This window comes from Bicyclus anynana, chromosome 25, assembly GCF_947172395.1.
Source record: "Bicyclus anynana chromosome 25, ilBicAnyn1.1, whole genome shotgun sequence".
NCBI lineage: Eukaryota > Metazoa > Arthropoda > Insecta > Lepidoptera > Nymphalidae > Bicyclus > Bicyclus anynana.
Genome location: NC_069107.1, coordinates 1,794,144 through 1,808,074, shown reverse-complemented (window position 1 = coordinate 1,808,074; position 13,931 = coordinate 1,794,144). Strand labels below are relative to the sequence as shown.

The 13,931-nt window shown below is 37.2% G+C and overlaps 2 protein-coding genes across 3 annotated transcripts in view; one reads left to right on the top strand and one right to left on the bottom strand.

The window, feature by feature from the left end:
- LOC112056414 (tubulin alpha chain) lies at positions 1-3,607 on the bottom strand. The gene is made up of 3 exons (XM_024096857.2): positions 3,447-3,607; positions 1,521-1,743; positions 1-1,196 (listed from the first exon to the last, which is right to left on the bottom strand). The coding sequence occupies exons 1-3, from the start codon at positions 3,447-3,449 to the stop codon at positions 70-72; spliced, it is 1,353 nt and encodes a 450-aa protein (XP_023952625.1). The 5' UTR covers positions 3,450-3,607; the 3' UTR covers positions 1-69.
- A 2,598-nt stretch (positions 3,608-6,205) lies between these two features.
- The window catches only part of LOC112056402 (uncharacterized), a 43,769-nt gene continuing 36,043 nt past the window's right edge, over positions 6,206-13,931 (top strand). For both annotated transcript variants that reach the window (XM_052889300.1, XM_052889301.1), the window contains exon 1: positions 6,206-6,431. The gene's annotated coding sequence lies outside the window, so the exon portion shown is untranslated. The remainder of the gene's footprint in view (positions 6,432-13,931) is intronic.

Below are 13,931 nucleotides of genomic sequence, written 5' to 3'. Positions count from 1 at the left end.
TAATTTTCAATTTTGTTTTATTTCAATCACCGGAATGTGTTTTTCGGTGAGTGCGCTGAACGTTGCCGCTTAGTACTCCTCGGCGCCTTCGCCCTCGCCCTCCGCGGAGTCCATGCCGACTTCTTCGTAGTCCTTCTCCAGAGCGGCCAAGTCCTCGCGAGCCTCGGAGAACTCTCCCTCCTCCATACCCTCTCCGACGTACCAGTGGACGAAAGCCCTCTTGGCGTACATGAGGTCGAATTTGTGGTCAAGACGCGCCCACGCCTCCGCGATGGCCGTGGTGTTGGACAACATGCACACAGCGCGTTGTACCTTGGCCAAGTCACCACCTGGTACTACGGTGGGGGGTTGGTAGTTGATGCCGACCTTGAAACCGGTGGGACACCAGTCCACGAACTGGATGGTACGCTTGGTCTTGATGGTGGCGATAGCCGCGTTCACGTCCTTCGGTACGACGTCACCACGGTACAGCATGCAGCAGGCCATGTATTTGCCGTGGCGGGGGTCGCATTTCACCATCTGGTTGGCTGGCTCGAAGCAAGCGTTGGTGATTTCGGAAACGGATAACTGTTCGTGGTACGCCTTCTCGGCGGAGATGACTGGCGCGTACGTCACCAAGGGGAAGTGGATACGCGGGTAGGGCACCAGATTGGTCTGGAACTCTGTTAGATCGACGTTGAGTGCGCCGTCGAAACGCAGGGAGGCAGTGATGGAGGACACGATCTGACCGATCAGTCTGTTCAGGTTGGTGTAGGTCGGGCGCTCGATGTCGAGGTTGCGGCGGCAGATGTCGTAGATGGCCTCGTTGTCGACCATGAACGCGCAGTCGGAGTGCTCCAGGGTGGTGTGCGTGGTCAGGATGGAGTTGTAGGGTTCAACGACAGCGGTGGAGACTTGGGGAGCAGGGTAGATCGCGAACTCGAGTTTGGACTTCTTTCCGTAGTCAACTGAGAGACGTTCCATGAGCAGAGAGGTGAAACCGGAGCCGGTACCTCCACCGAAGGAGTGGAAGATCAGGAATCCTTGCAGGCCGGTACATTGGTCGGCGAGTTTGCGGATGCGGTCGAGGACTAGGTCTACGATCTCCTTGCCGATGGTGTAGTGACCGCGCGCGTAGTTGTTGGCCGCGTCCTCCTTACCAGTGATAAGTTGTTCTGGATGAAACAACTGTCTGTATGTGCCGGTGCGGACCTCATCTGTGGACAAGGAAACATCATGTTAATATTCAAAGCTAAAGTAAATCAATGCCTGCAAAAGTAAAATACCCAAAATATAAAGCTTTAAAGTTTAAACGAAACTTTATAATTTTGATCCATTACTATTTTACCCCTTAATATCTCATAGAATATAACAATCAAGAGTTAAAAATCCAAAATCCTTACTCCAAGAGTTAAAAACTTAATTTTGATTACCAGGTAGGTAGGTATTACATTTACAGATGTCATGATGTTATTTAATGCTTGTCTATCATCAAGTTATTTGATGATATTATTTCAAATACTAGTCGGTAGATCCCTCACCTACTACTGTGGGCTCCAAGTCGACAAACACAGCACGGGGCACGTGTTTGCCAGCACCAGTCTCGCTGAAGAAGGTGTTGAACGAGTCGTCTCCGCCCCCGATGGTCTTGTCGGTGGGCATCTGACCGTCAGGCTGGATGCCATGCTCCAGGCAGTACAGCTCCCAGCAGGCATTACCGATCTGGACTCCGGCTTGGCCAACGTGTACTGAGATGCACTCACGCTGGTGACAAAAAAAAATATAATTAAAATTGTGTAACCAATTACTGCAGGGTTTCTAGAATATGGTGTTGAATTAGAAGTGGCCCATCAACCCGCATTGAAGCAGCATGGTGGGTAAGCTCCATATCCTCTCTCTCCTATAAGGATTGAGACCTGGCCTTGGAGAGGCGTTACAATAGGCTGATAATGAATTAAGGATAAGTATATAAACCAAACCAAAATTTTGTCAACACAATATGAGGATCTCTGGTGTTGCAGTGTAAAATGACCATTGTAGTAGTGATCTCTTATCATGAGATGTTATGTTGTTAGTTAGTTGTCTACGAAAATTATTAACTTTGTATTTCCATCAGCAACAAGACTTTCAAAATTACTATGCAAGACATACTATAGTATGCGCATTATCATCTGAGTCGTCCGGTCATAAAAGTCAAAAAAGATAGGAATGTGCAGCGCGCCTACCTGCGCACCCTAATTATCGATAAACGGCTACCTGCGCACGTGCTAATGATGAGTCAATAATGATTTGGACGATTCTGATTGGTCGGTTTCTAATGTAATTGCATTGCGTATTTTTTTTGCTATAAATGTGTTTACTGCAATTAAATAAATACATTCATGTGTTACTCGTTGCGCACTATGGATACTAATATATAATAAATTTGGCAGAAGACGAAGATTCTGATGATGAAGACTCAGATGAAGATTAATTTTATTTAGTTAATAATTATATAATATGAAATATGTATTATATTAAATCAAATATTGTTAATTTTTTTAATTTTGTGAACAAGATACGATAATAAACTTTACTTATCGATAATATGTCTTTCATTGTTACACCCTTCACTAGACGGCTCCATAAGACCCATAAGTGCAAGCGAGATAGATATAGAGAAATGATTTATGGCCCTAAGACTCAGTTGTTAATGCTATTAGTATAGTGTTCCTTTTACATGACACCTACTCTAGTTACTAAAAAAATAAAAGAAGCCCAGTACAGAGCATTCGTAATATTCAAAAGTAAAATAATCCATCCGCAATCGATATTCAAGTGATCGCATTACCAAGTAAGAAGTTAACTTTAAAAGGAGAAAGGAAAAATCGCCGCTCAGAAAAAAGGTCGGTGAAAGCGATACAATAACCCATTCTATAGAACTGTTACTCTTGCCTTTCTATTGTAATCATCATTTTCTAGAAATCAACATTTTCATCCGACTTGGTGACATCACTATTTAACAGAAATCCTTGAATGAGGTCAAGAACACGTCATCATTCTGCATATCGGTTGATAAAAGAATATTATTGCTTAAAGAATCTAAATATTCAAATAAATAATATATAGAGATGAGTAAATAGGAAATGACTAACCATACTTCGAGATTATTCACAACTTTATCGATTAGACATGGGAAGGGCGTCAACCGGCGCGGCTACCTTGATTTAGGTCATAACAGAATTCGGAAAATCTTTATATTACTACGTAAGCTAACTAATATTAACGTTTTGGACACTGTTTTCGATAATATAGAATGAATAATTTGAAAAAAGAACGCCACCCGGCCTCGTGGAAGTTGGAACGTGATGCCGACAAAATGGTGGAACGACGAACCGGCATTACGTCGATAATCACGTAAAACATCTACTAAAACCAAAATATCCTCAAGAAAACCCTATGTACAAATAAAATAAAGATGAACTTACCATTTTGATTGAGTTTTGTTGAACTTAACGTAGAAATAATTTATTAAATAAATTCAGTCGACGTTCAGCGCGACCGGTTAAGAGGCTTGCCGAACGGTTAATAACGCCAAAAAATCCGTTAGGCGGGTATTTATAGTGTCGGCGTTGCGGGGGACCGACGCTTCCCATTCCATCACCTGATTGGCTAAACCGAATGCCGCATAGGCGTATCGACCAATAGCGCACATGCAATATTATTACCATTATGGGAATAGTGATTCATACAAGATTAGGGATGTATCGATAGGAAGACTCGATAACAAAATTTGCGTAAGTGTTGAAATCATTTATCTATTTTTGGGCAATCTAACCAGTTTCCTGAGGTCCTATCCAGCAACCTGGATAATTGGATATTCAATATAATCTATAGTTGTAGGTATGCTGCGTGGACTCCTACTGAAAGGGGTGACTGGCTTTAGTTATCCCGAGACCCATGACGGTCTACTGTCTACGAGGATGAATCTGTCCTATGAAGTTTCATAAAAAAATTGTAATTGTTTTTACGAAAAAAAACAATTACAATTACAAAAAATGTTTGAAACCTCCGTAATTCGATCATTAACTAATAATAATTTTGTGTGAATTTCCTTATTGATTGTTATCTCAATAGTACAATAATATAGTAGAATAAATGATTATGGAATAAAATTTAAATTTAGGTAGGAATACTTACGGGCATCTTAGTATTAAGAATGAACCTCGAACCAAATAAGTATTTCTAAAAATATACTAAATATATTTTGTTTCTGTAAGAATATATTATAATACACAACTAAATCAGACTAGTTACACTCATTTTATGGGTTGAATATACTGTCGGAGTTGTAAAATGTTTTTCCTGTTCTGTTTCCTGTAGTATGATAAGAATGCGTTTATGCACTAAAATAGAATCATGTTTGATAAGGAAATTTATTAGTATTCAATATTGGAAATCGGTTATAAAAAAGTAAATTTGAAAAAAAAAAAGAAACAGAGTACTTCTTTTTCATTGTAGTATTTCACCGATATTGAACAAGTGTGCAAGCAAATGTACAAACAAACAAATAAACTCTTCAGCTTTATAATATTAGTCTAAATAATAATTATTGTTTTGTAATGCTTCTATCATAAAATTCTCCTAAAACCTAGTTTTGTAAGAAGTAAGAAATTATAATAATAAAGAGTCGTATTATATCACAGTATCATACAGAAAACAAAATGTCTAATAAATCACTTGTTATTGCACTCGTGTTTGTTTTATATTTAAGACTGCCACGTCACATTGCATCAACATAATATGAAATCATTTACCTTATGATTTATTCAGCGAAAATCATAAATAAAACTGAAAACTATGAAATCAAGCTCAGACCTTGCTATTTTGTAATTCTTGGTATGCATGAGAAAATAATAAGGTGACGAAACTAATATCAATGTTATACTAAATACCTATTGCATTTTCTGTAATAATATAGTCACTAGTTTTTTTTAATTAAATTTAGTACGACTTATATGTACAGAAATTAAGAAATATAAGAAAGAATTACATGTATACATGTATAAAATAAAGTAAAAAGCGACAATAATTTACTATCGAAGATCGATAGCAGCATTAAGTTGTTCTCAACGACACTACGGCATCCGCATCTTGAAGTAACTCAATTTGCAGCTGTGTTTGACAGCGCCAGATTCAAATATGTCTGTGTATGTGGGTGCACTTCCGCACACTAACACAAAATGTACCGTCTGTGATATTTTTATGGATTTTAACTTAAAATTCTAGGTACTGTAACTTGGATAAGCGGTAGTAAGGAAACCGACCAGCAAATAAACAATTTTCCTACACCCCTTCATGTGTGAGAAAATGTAATATATATTTTATTTAGCTAAAATTTAAACACACACACACCCACACAGACAGATACATTCTTGCTGTTTTTGCTATACAATTTGAATGTATGTTGATCAAGATGACAAGGAAGCAAGGAACAACTCAACAGCTGACGACGAACACCTTTTTATGGATTAGGGATAAATACTTGTACATAATATTATGTTTTCTGTGATATGGTTATGAACTCGATTCATAAATCATATTTAGGTACATACTTAATTATACAATCTTTTTAACCGACTTTCAAAAAGGAGAAGGCTGTATGTATATTTTTTTTGATAAATAGTTTTAAAGTTATAAGCATTTCTAACTCCTCAGTATCAAGCCCATTGTGCCAAGCCTATAAAAGTGTAAATACGTCAATACATCAGCATAAAGTAGAATTATAATAAATAAAATACATACATACAGCCGAACACAGTACTTCCTTCTTTTTTAGAAGAAGGATAAAAATGAGATTGAGGATTGGAATTTAAAAGTATTATTTTAATTTTGAAATAACGCCATCTTCTTTTTCAACGTAACACCACGACGTAATTCGCTTCACAACCAGTCTTTGACTCAAACCTCTCAAAGTTCCATTTAGCGACATCTGTACGTGGAATACTTATCTTTGTAGATTTGACATTTACATAATATTTTGGCGGCACTTTTGAAATGTTTTGCGTGGAAAAGCCGCGTTATTAAATAAAATTATCTTAAAATTTCCCTTTGTTTTATTTTAACTGTCTTATACTTATAATTAATTTTATAACATTGAGAAAATATGTTTAATTCGGTAGAAGTAGTAAAAATTCCTCAGCATCATTTTAAATTCGAAGTTCGAAAAACCAGTTGCGCTGCGCTAGAAGTAAGAAGTCATTCGCGGCGCGAAGCAAATTGAATCGCACGCGCACTTTACGATCCGAATAAAATCGATTTTATTTTCGTATTTTTAAGAATTTTTCTCTGTGAGTTAATGATGTCTTATCAAGTATTTCAGTGAATTGTTTATTTCAAAAAATATTGTGTCTAGTGCTGTGTTTTAAACAATTGTTGAACGAAATTATTAATATTTATTTTTTATATTATAGGTAAGTGTTTTTCTTTACATTTTTAGCTAAGTGTGTAGCGAAGATGTTATTTGCAATCTTGTTATGAATTTATGACGTAAGTAATGTGTTTCGTACCGAGATTTTGTTCACGAGATAAGTTAGTGGCCATTTATGGCACTCTGCCTCCGTTACTTCTCAGATATGGGCCTAGTCTAGGATGATAAGTAGGATCTGGACTGGAATCGCTCGAGGCTAAGTTGAAAGTAAGTTGTACAACGGCATTAAGTTAACAGTTTATTATTTTGTTTACTGCTTACAGTATTGTAATGAGATGTTTTATTCATTAAAATTAACTTGTTTCAAGTACATTTAGCTACAATATGTACTCTATTTACGTAATTTTATCTTGAGGAACATAAAGAGAAAACCTTTCGAAAGGGTGGAAGGTAAGGGAGATTTCCTTGCCTTTCTTACATTAAAGAGTTTTTATTATAAAACTAGCGAACGCCCGCTACTTCGCGTGAAATTCAATTTTTCACAAACCACTTGGGAATCATGGGGTTTTCCGTGATAAAAAATAGCCTATAATATGTAGCTCAATAATCATATTTAACTTCCACAAACAGGAAGACATACAGACAAAAATTTTAAAAAAGCTTGTTTGTGTCTTGGTGTTGTGTCTATAAGCACTCAAGAAAACATAGTTAATTTGAAATGTCAGATACTCTTCAATTTTATTTATAACTAGCAGACGCTCGCGACTTCGTCCGCGTTGAAATCGGTTTAACCTTTCAACCCCTCTTTTAGTTCGACTTCTATATATATATATTCGCATATTTTGTATATAATATAGGCCACTAATCGTTTGATAACAAAAACAAAAATATAACAAAATATGAATGATTTATATTAATAAAAATTTTAATAAAAAAAATTCAACCGACTTCCAACTCAAAAATTAACCTAAACTAAAAAGCAAAAAATAACATCTTACCTATGTGCTGCCTTCTGATCAGTTTGAAGGCGGTGCCAAGCCAGTGATGTTTTAATTCAAGCCGTTTAAATTACACAATTTCTGTGGTTCTTTCAGAAACAGCTTTAATTAAAACATGACACTGGATTGGCACCGCCTTCAAACTGATCAGAAGGTAGCACATAGGTAAGATGTTATTTTTTGCTTTTTAGTTTAGGTTAATTTTTGAGTTGGAAGTCGGTTGAATTTTTTTTATTAAAATTTTTATTTTTTAATTTTTAGTGTTAGCACACCTACTGAGTGTGAATTGACTGTCCTCCGTCTTCATCACCAGACCCCCTATGCAGTCACAATCCATATGGGTGGAAAGTTCTCATCAATATAAAATTTATCAAGTCCAAACACAAGGTAGCTACTGTGAACCGTCGAGGAGTTCCCTTAACTCTCCTTCATCTTCATCACCAGACCTCTAATACAGTCATAACCTATCCAGGTGGAAAGTTCTCATCAATACAAAATTATCAAGTCAAAACACAAGGTAGCTACTGTGAACCGTCGAGGAGTTCCCTTAACTATCCTTCGTTTTCCTCACCAGACCCCTAATACAGTCACAATCCATCTAGGTGGAAAGTTCTCATCAATACAAATTTATCAAGTCCAAACACAAGGTAGCTACTGTGAACCGTCGAGGAGTTCTCTTCACTGTCCTTCGTCTTCATCATCAGACCCTTAATACAGTCACAACCCATCTAGGTGGAAAGTTCTCATCAATACAAATTTATCAAGTCCAAACACAAGGTAGCTACTGTGAACCGTCGAGGAGTTCTCTTCACTGTCCTTCGTCTTCATCATCAGACCCTTAATACAGTCACAACCCATCTAGGTGGAAAGTTCTCATCAATACAAATAAATAAAGCCCAAACAAAAGGTACCTGCTGTAAATCGTTGACGAGTTCCATCGTCTGTGTATCGGCTCCATCATCAAACCAACTCCAGACCTTCATAAAATTGTAGTGGTTTAAAATACCTTATGGAAACACTAACAAACGCACTAGCCGTCTCTACGATTTTCAAAAGTTCCCCTCGATTTCTCCAGGATGCCATCATCAGATCCTGACATGAAAAAAATGGGACCACCCTGGAATCAAACCCTTCACAACAAAAAAAGAATTTTCAAAATCGGTCCACAAATGACGGAATTATCGCTGGACATACATAAAAAAAAAAAAAAAAAAACATACATACAGCCGAACGTAGAACCTCCTCCTTTTTGGAAGTCGGTTAAAAATACTTCAACCCCTTTTTAGCCTTTAGGGGTAGAATTTTGAAAAATCTTGAATGATATTATTTTTAGTATTTTTCTGGTAGTACACATATAAATTTTTACAAATATAACTTGGAAAATAAAGGACTTTCCATACAAAATTTCAACCCGTTTCATCCCCTTTTGATTAAATTTTTTGTCACAAAAAGTGTGTTCTTGATTAGATAACGATTTGAGACCACAATACCTCAAATCACCAACTTATTTGAGACCACAATACTCCAACTTTTCAGTTGTGTGCATTTTAAGAATTTAAATATCACGTGTCTCAAACGGTGAAGGCAAACATCGTGAGGAAACCTGCATACCAGAAAATTTTCTTAATTCTCTGCGTGTGTGAAGTCTGCCAATCCGCATTGGGCCAGCGTGGTGGACTTTTGGCCTAACCCCTCTCATTCTGAGAGGAGACTCAAGCTCAGCAGTGAGCCGAATATGGGTCGATAATGTTGATGATGATAATATATATACATAGTCCGTGCTACCTAGGTAGCTAGCTTGTATAAAAAACTTGTTTGTCATGGTGTCGTATCTGTAAGCACTCAAGAAAACAGTTAATTTTAAATCACAGACAGACACTACAATTTTATTAATTACAATGTATTTATTGACTTCGAGTAAAGTAAAATTTACTTTGGTCGGACGGTCGGTTGTACCAAATATGGTACAAACTTCCAGCTTTCCTAGAATGAGGTATATCTGAATATTGCAAGCTCTCGGTGTTCCTAGCGATAGTGCCGATGCTCTATAAGATGAAAGTTGACCTTCTTTTTGAAGTACCTTCTCTTTGATATACCTATAACTGAAGCCATACTCGATGTGCACTGTTTACCAACAATTTTTTTTTTTTTTTTTTTTTTTTTTTTTTTTTTTTTTTTTTTTTTTTTTTTTTTTTTTATTCTTTACAAGTTAGCCCTTGACTACAATCTCACCAAACAAATTAATATAAAAATAAAAAACCTGACCGCATCAAATATAAAAACTGGAAAGAAATAAAATAAATTGTAACCAGGAGTGTAAAAAGTAATTATTAGTAGACAGTAAAGATTGGATGTTGAACACGAGTCTCCTCTCAGAATGAGAGGGATTAGACCAGTGATTCCCAAAGTGGTCTATATCGACCCCTAGGGGTCTATGACATACTGCAAGGGGTCTATGTCAGCAAAAAAAATTGGGGGTCTATTAAATGAAAATAGTTTCCACGATAGTGGATCATAGCACATAGACTGATAGTACCTTTAAAAGTAACTATGAAGTAAAAAATTTATTATACTATATGTTTATAAAATTGTGTAAGTTATTAAACAAAGGATACAGAAAATCAATATCAAATAAGTAGGGGGTCTACCCAACACGGAAAAACATGGCAAGGGGTCTACGACACAAAAAAGTTTAGGAAACTCTGGATTAGACCAATAGTCCACGGTGGCCCAAAGCAGATTGGCAGACTTTACACACGCAGAGAATTAAAAAAATTCTCTGGTATGCCGGTTATCTCGCGATGTTTTCCTTCACCGTTTGAGACACGTGATATTTAATTTCTTAAAATGCACACAACTGAAAAGGACTTGCATGGCCTGGAGCGGATTTGTACCTTTTTTTTCATTTTTTATTCTTTACAAGTTAGCCCTTGACTACAATCACACCTAATGCTAAGTGATGATACAGTCTAAGATGGAAGCGAGCTAACTTGTTAGGAGGAGGATGAAAATCCACACCCCTTTCGGTTTCTACACGACATCGTACCGGAACGTTAAATCGCTTGGCGGTACGTCTTTGTCGGTAGGGTGGTAATTAGCCACGGCCTAAGCCTCCCACCAGCCAGACCAATTAAGAAAACCTCAATCGGTCCAGCCGGGGATCGAACCCAGGACCTCCGTCTTGTAAATCCACCGCGCATACCACTGCGCCACGGAGGCCGTCGAACCTACGCTGAATGAGAGGCAGAGGTATCCACTGGACTATCACGACTTTAATACCTACTTAAATTCGTATTTGTCTTCAGTTTACGTATAACAGATGGTGTAGTGTGACGCATAGCCTTGCGGTTAGTGTTTCACTGGACTGTCTAAATAACTGTGAGCAACTTTGATGTGTAAGTCTGAGCAATCGGTATTGAAGATACATTTATTGGAATTTTGTTATGACATAACGCGATTCGACTTAAGCAAAGACCACATGGACACGTATCTGCGCCCACTGAGTGCCTGTGAGTACCAGACCTTTGTCAGTTCATAAAAGTTATAAGTCATTTTTTTTTTATTTATTTATTATTCTACAAAAAAACATATTTAAATTAAGCCTAACCATAGCGCAACACAAACCACAGTTGGTTTACTGTGCACTGGTTATTATTACATAATACAATATTTAAGAAAAAAATTAATTAACAAACAAAAAGAGAAGAAAAACCAAGAACAATCATTAGCGGGTAGTTAAATAAATATTGTAATTATAGTGTGAGATCTTTTAAAAAAATCGTTAAATACATATATTACATTTTTTACATATATACAGTTACATATATCGTCACCTAACCTAACATCAGATCAGATTGAGGTCAAGGGCTAACTCGTATAAGGAGTAAGTATATCTTCTCTTTTGATCCTGTAACAGTCAAATAGGCTGATAATAATGCTAAATGTTCGGCCGCTCAGAGATTGCGTTTCTGACAGGTCGTGATCGAATGGGTGATGTAACTTCGAACTGGCGTACGAGGTTGAACTGCACTGATTCAAGGTTATGCCAACTGTTTGACTTTGTAGTTATGAGACAAACAACGAGAAACAGAATCAGAATCATTTATATGCAAGAAACATTAAATTTAGTTATACAAAGATGTTCTTATGTATTAGGTTAACAATGTTTCGCCATTAATAAGTATACAAATGTTTAATTAATAAAATTAAAATTAAATGACATTAAGTTTAAAGGTAATATAATTACAACTATTTCATTGAAGCATCAGCAAAGTACTCTTCTATGGAGTATTAGAAATTTTTTCTTTAAGTGTAAGTCTGCCAATTAAACTGTCTGTAAATTGTAATTGAATATGCTTGTCATATTCAATCACGACCTGTCCTGCAATTTCTGAGCGGCCGGACTTTAACACACTTAAGCATATTCTCCTGTTGGTCCATTGAATTTCGGTCAGCAGAACATACCTATAATGTACCTATATAATCCATATCTCGCGGCGCTTGTGTATGGCCAAGTGCCAAGTTTTAATATTAGCGGCCCGGACAACTGATGTCATCGCACTGTTTATACTTTACACCATCGCCCAAACATTGTTCCCAGAATTGCAAAGGGCGGAGTATTTTTACACTTTGACCACAAAAAAAACATCACTAGTCAGTCAATTTGTCAGCGACGACTAAAATAAGGTTGCAATCTGTGGGCGTGATTACGTAAGGCCACAGAGCTTGTAGCCATATCGCACGTCGATTGTCTTTCTAAAAACGCTAACGGTTCGAACCGTCACTTAATATCAAGTATTCCATGCATATTGTCCAAATGGATCGTGATATTTGTCATTGATATTTTGCGTTTCGCAAAAACCAGTCGCAATGGATGTTAAATATATTGTAATTTATTTTCAAGCAATCTATACTAATATTATAAAGTTGAAGAGTTTGTTTGATTGAACGCGCTAATCTCAGGAACTACTCGTCCGATTTAAAAAATCCTTTCAGTGTTAGATAGCCCATTTATCGAGGAAGGCTATAGGATATATATTATCCTTGTATTCCTACAGGAACGAGAACCACGCGGGTGAAACCGCGCGGCGTCAGCTAGTTTGCTATAAATATTGATATTTTAGATGAAAATACTTGAAAATAAACATTTTTCACCCTATTATTTGATTGACTACGTTTTGTAGGTTAATTTCATTGTTGTCAAATAGCCTAATGATCGATGGAGACGTCACTAACCTATCGATAAATATTGAATTTGATACTAAAAATTGGTTTCGCGATAGCATTTTGTAATTATGGGCCGCAAAAAAAATAAACTTCAAAGTGACCTAAAATTGTTACACAGATTGCAGTTTTGATTAAATTTGGCTTCAACTGTGGCTAGTTAGCACCCTACCGGCAAAGACGTACCGCCAAGCGAATTAAACGCTAAACGCTCTTTCTAAAAACGCTAACGTTTCGAAAGCATGGGAATGACAGATGCGATCCACAACTTGAACACGTGACCTGTCAATAGCAAATGTCGCTACCATAAATTTTCTAATTTTCGAATTTGTTAGCGTTTGTAGAAAGAGAATCGCTATTAACTTATTTGTCTATGCGTACAGCGAGCATTAGGTTTGTGGTTCAGGTATTCATTTTGACATTTTCAACCATGGGTCAGGTTTCCTTAGGACAGGGGATATGGAGTTTACACCGACCATGCAGCTTGATTTATTTATTTTAGAATTTAAACTATCGTGAGTATTATTCATATTAATTTAATATGAAACACGGCTAAAACTCACGTGGTACGTCGGAGTATGCCCGACCAGTTTCGAATCCTTAGTCATGAGCTGGTTCTTGCATCGCGGCACGATCTGAAGTATACTCCGAAATTGTATCACGTGAGTTTTAGCCGTGTTTCTTAAAAAAATAATGTCTATAGTCTGGCAAGTTCGTTGTAGACACTCCCATGATATGCGGGCTACGGGGGGAAAGACTGTGCGGGTGTGAAATCGTGCGTGCGGGGAAGTGAGGTGCATCAGTCGTGGGTTTTTCATTCATCGCTACACAACCCCCTAACCCCCCCCCACCCGCGCGGACCACCGGGATAGTTACGAACGAAGTTGCCAAGCTTATCACTCTAAGCCCGCCAACCCGCATTGGAATAGTGTGGTGGGAATAAAATGCATACGCTCTCTTCTATTTACAAGAAAGAAAACCTGACCCTGTACTCACTTTACTATACTGTTGAATGCTTACCCTTGTCTATACCCCTATGCACGCCAGTGAGTACGTGAGGCCGGAGATGTTATCCTTAACATTTCGCACGCTAAGCTGTTACTTTTAAGGTCATTTATTCCAAGTTGACGTAATACCTACTTGGAATAAATAATGTGTCAAACATTGTGACATGAAAATAAAACAGAGGCCTGTGGTATTTATTTTATTAACCGACTTCCAAAAAGGAGGAGGTTCTACGTTCGGCTGTATGTATGTTTTTTACGTAAATTACGAGTAATTCGAGTAAACATTGTGTCAGGGTTAGGGACCTATTCATTCAG

What these genes read in the sequence shown, in the direction of transcription:
- LOC112056414 (XM_024096857.2), bottom strand. An exon ending in CTTGGAGCCCACAGTAGTAG is followed by an intron (nt 1,197 to 1,520) that starts GTGAGGGATCTA and finishes CCTTGTCCACAG; the next exon opens with ATGAGGTCCGCACCGGCACA.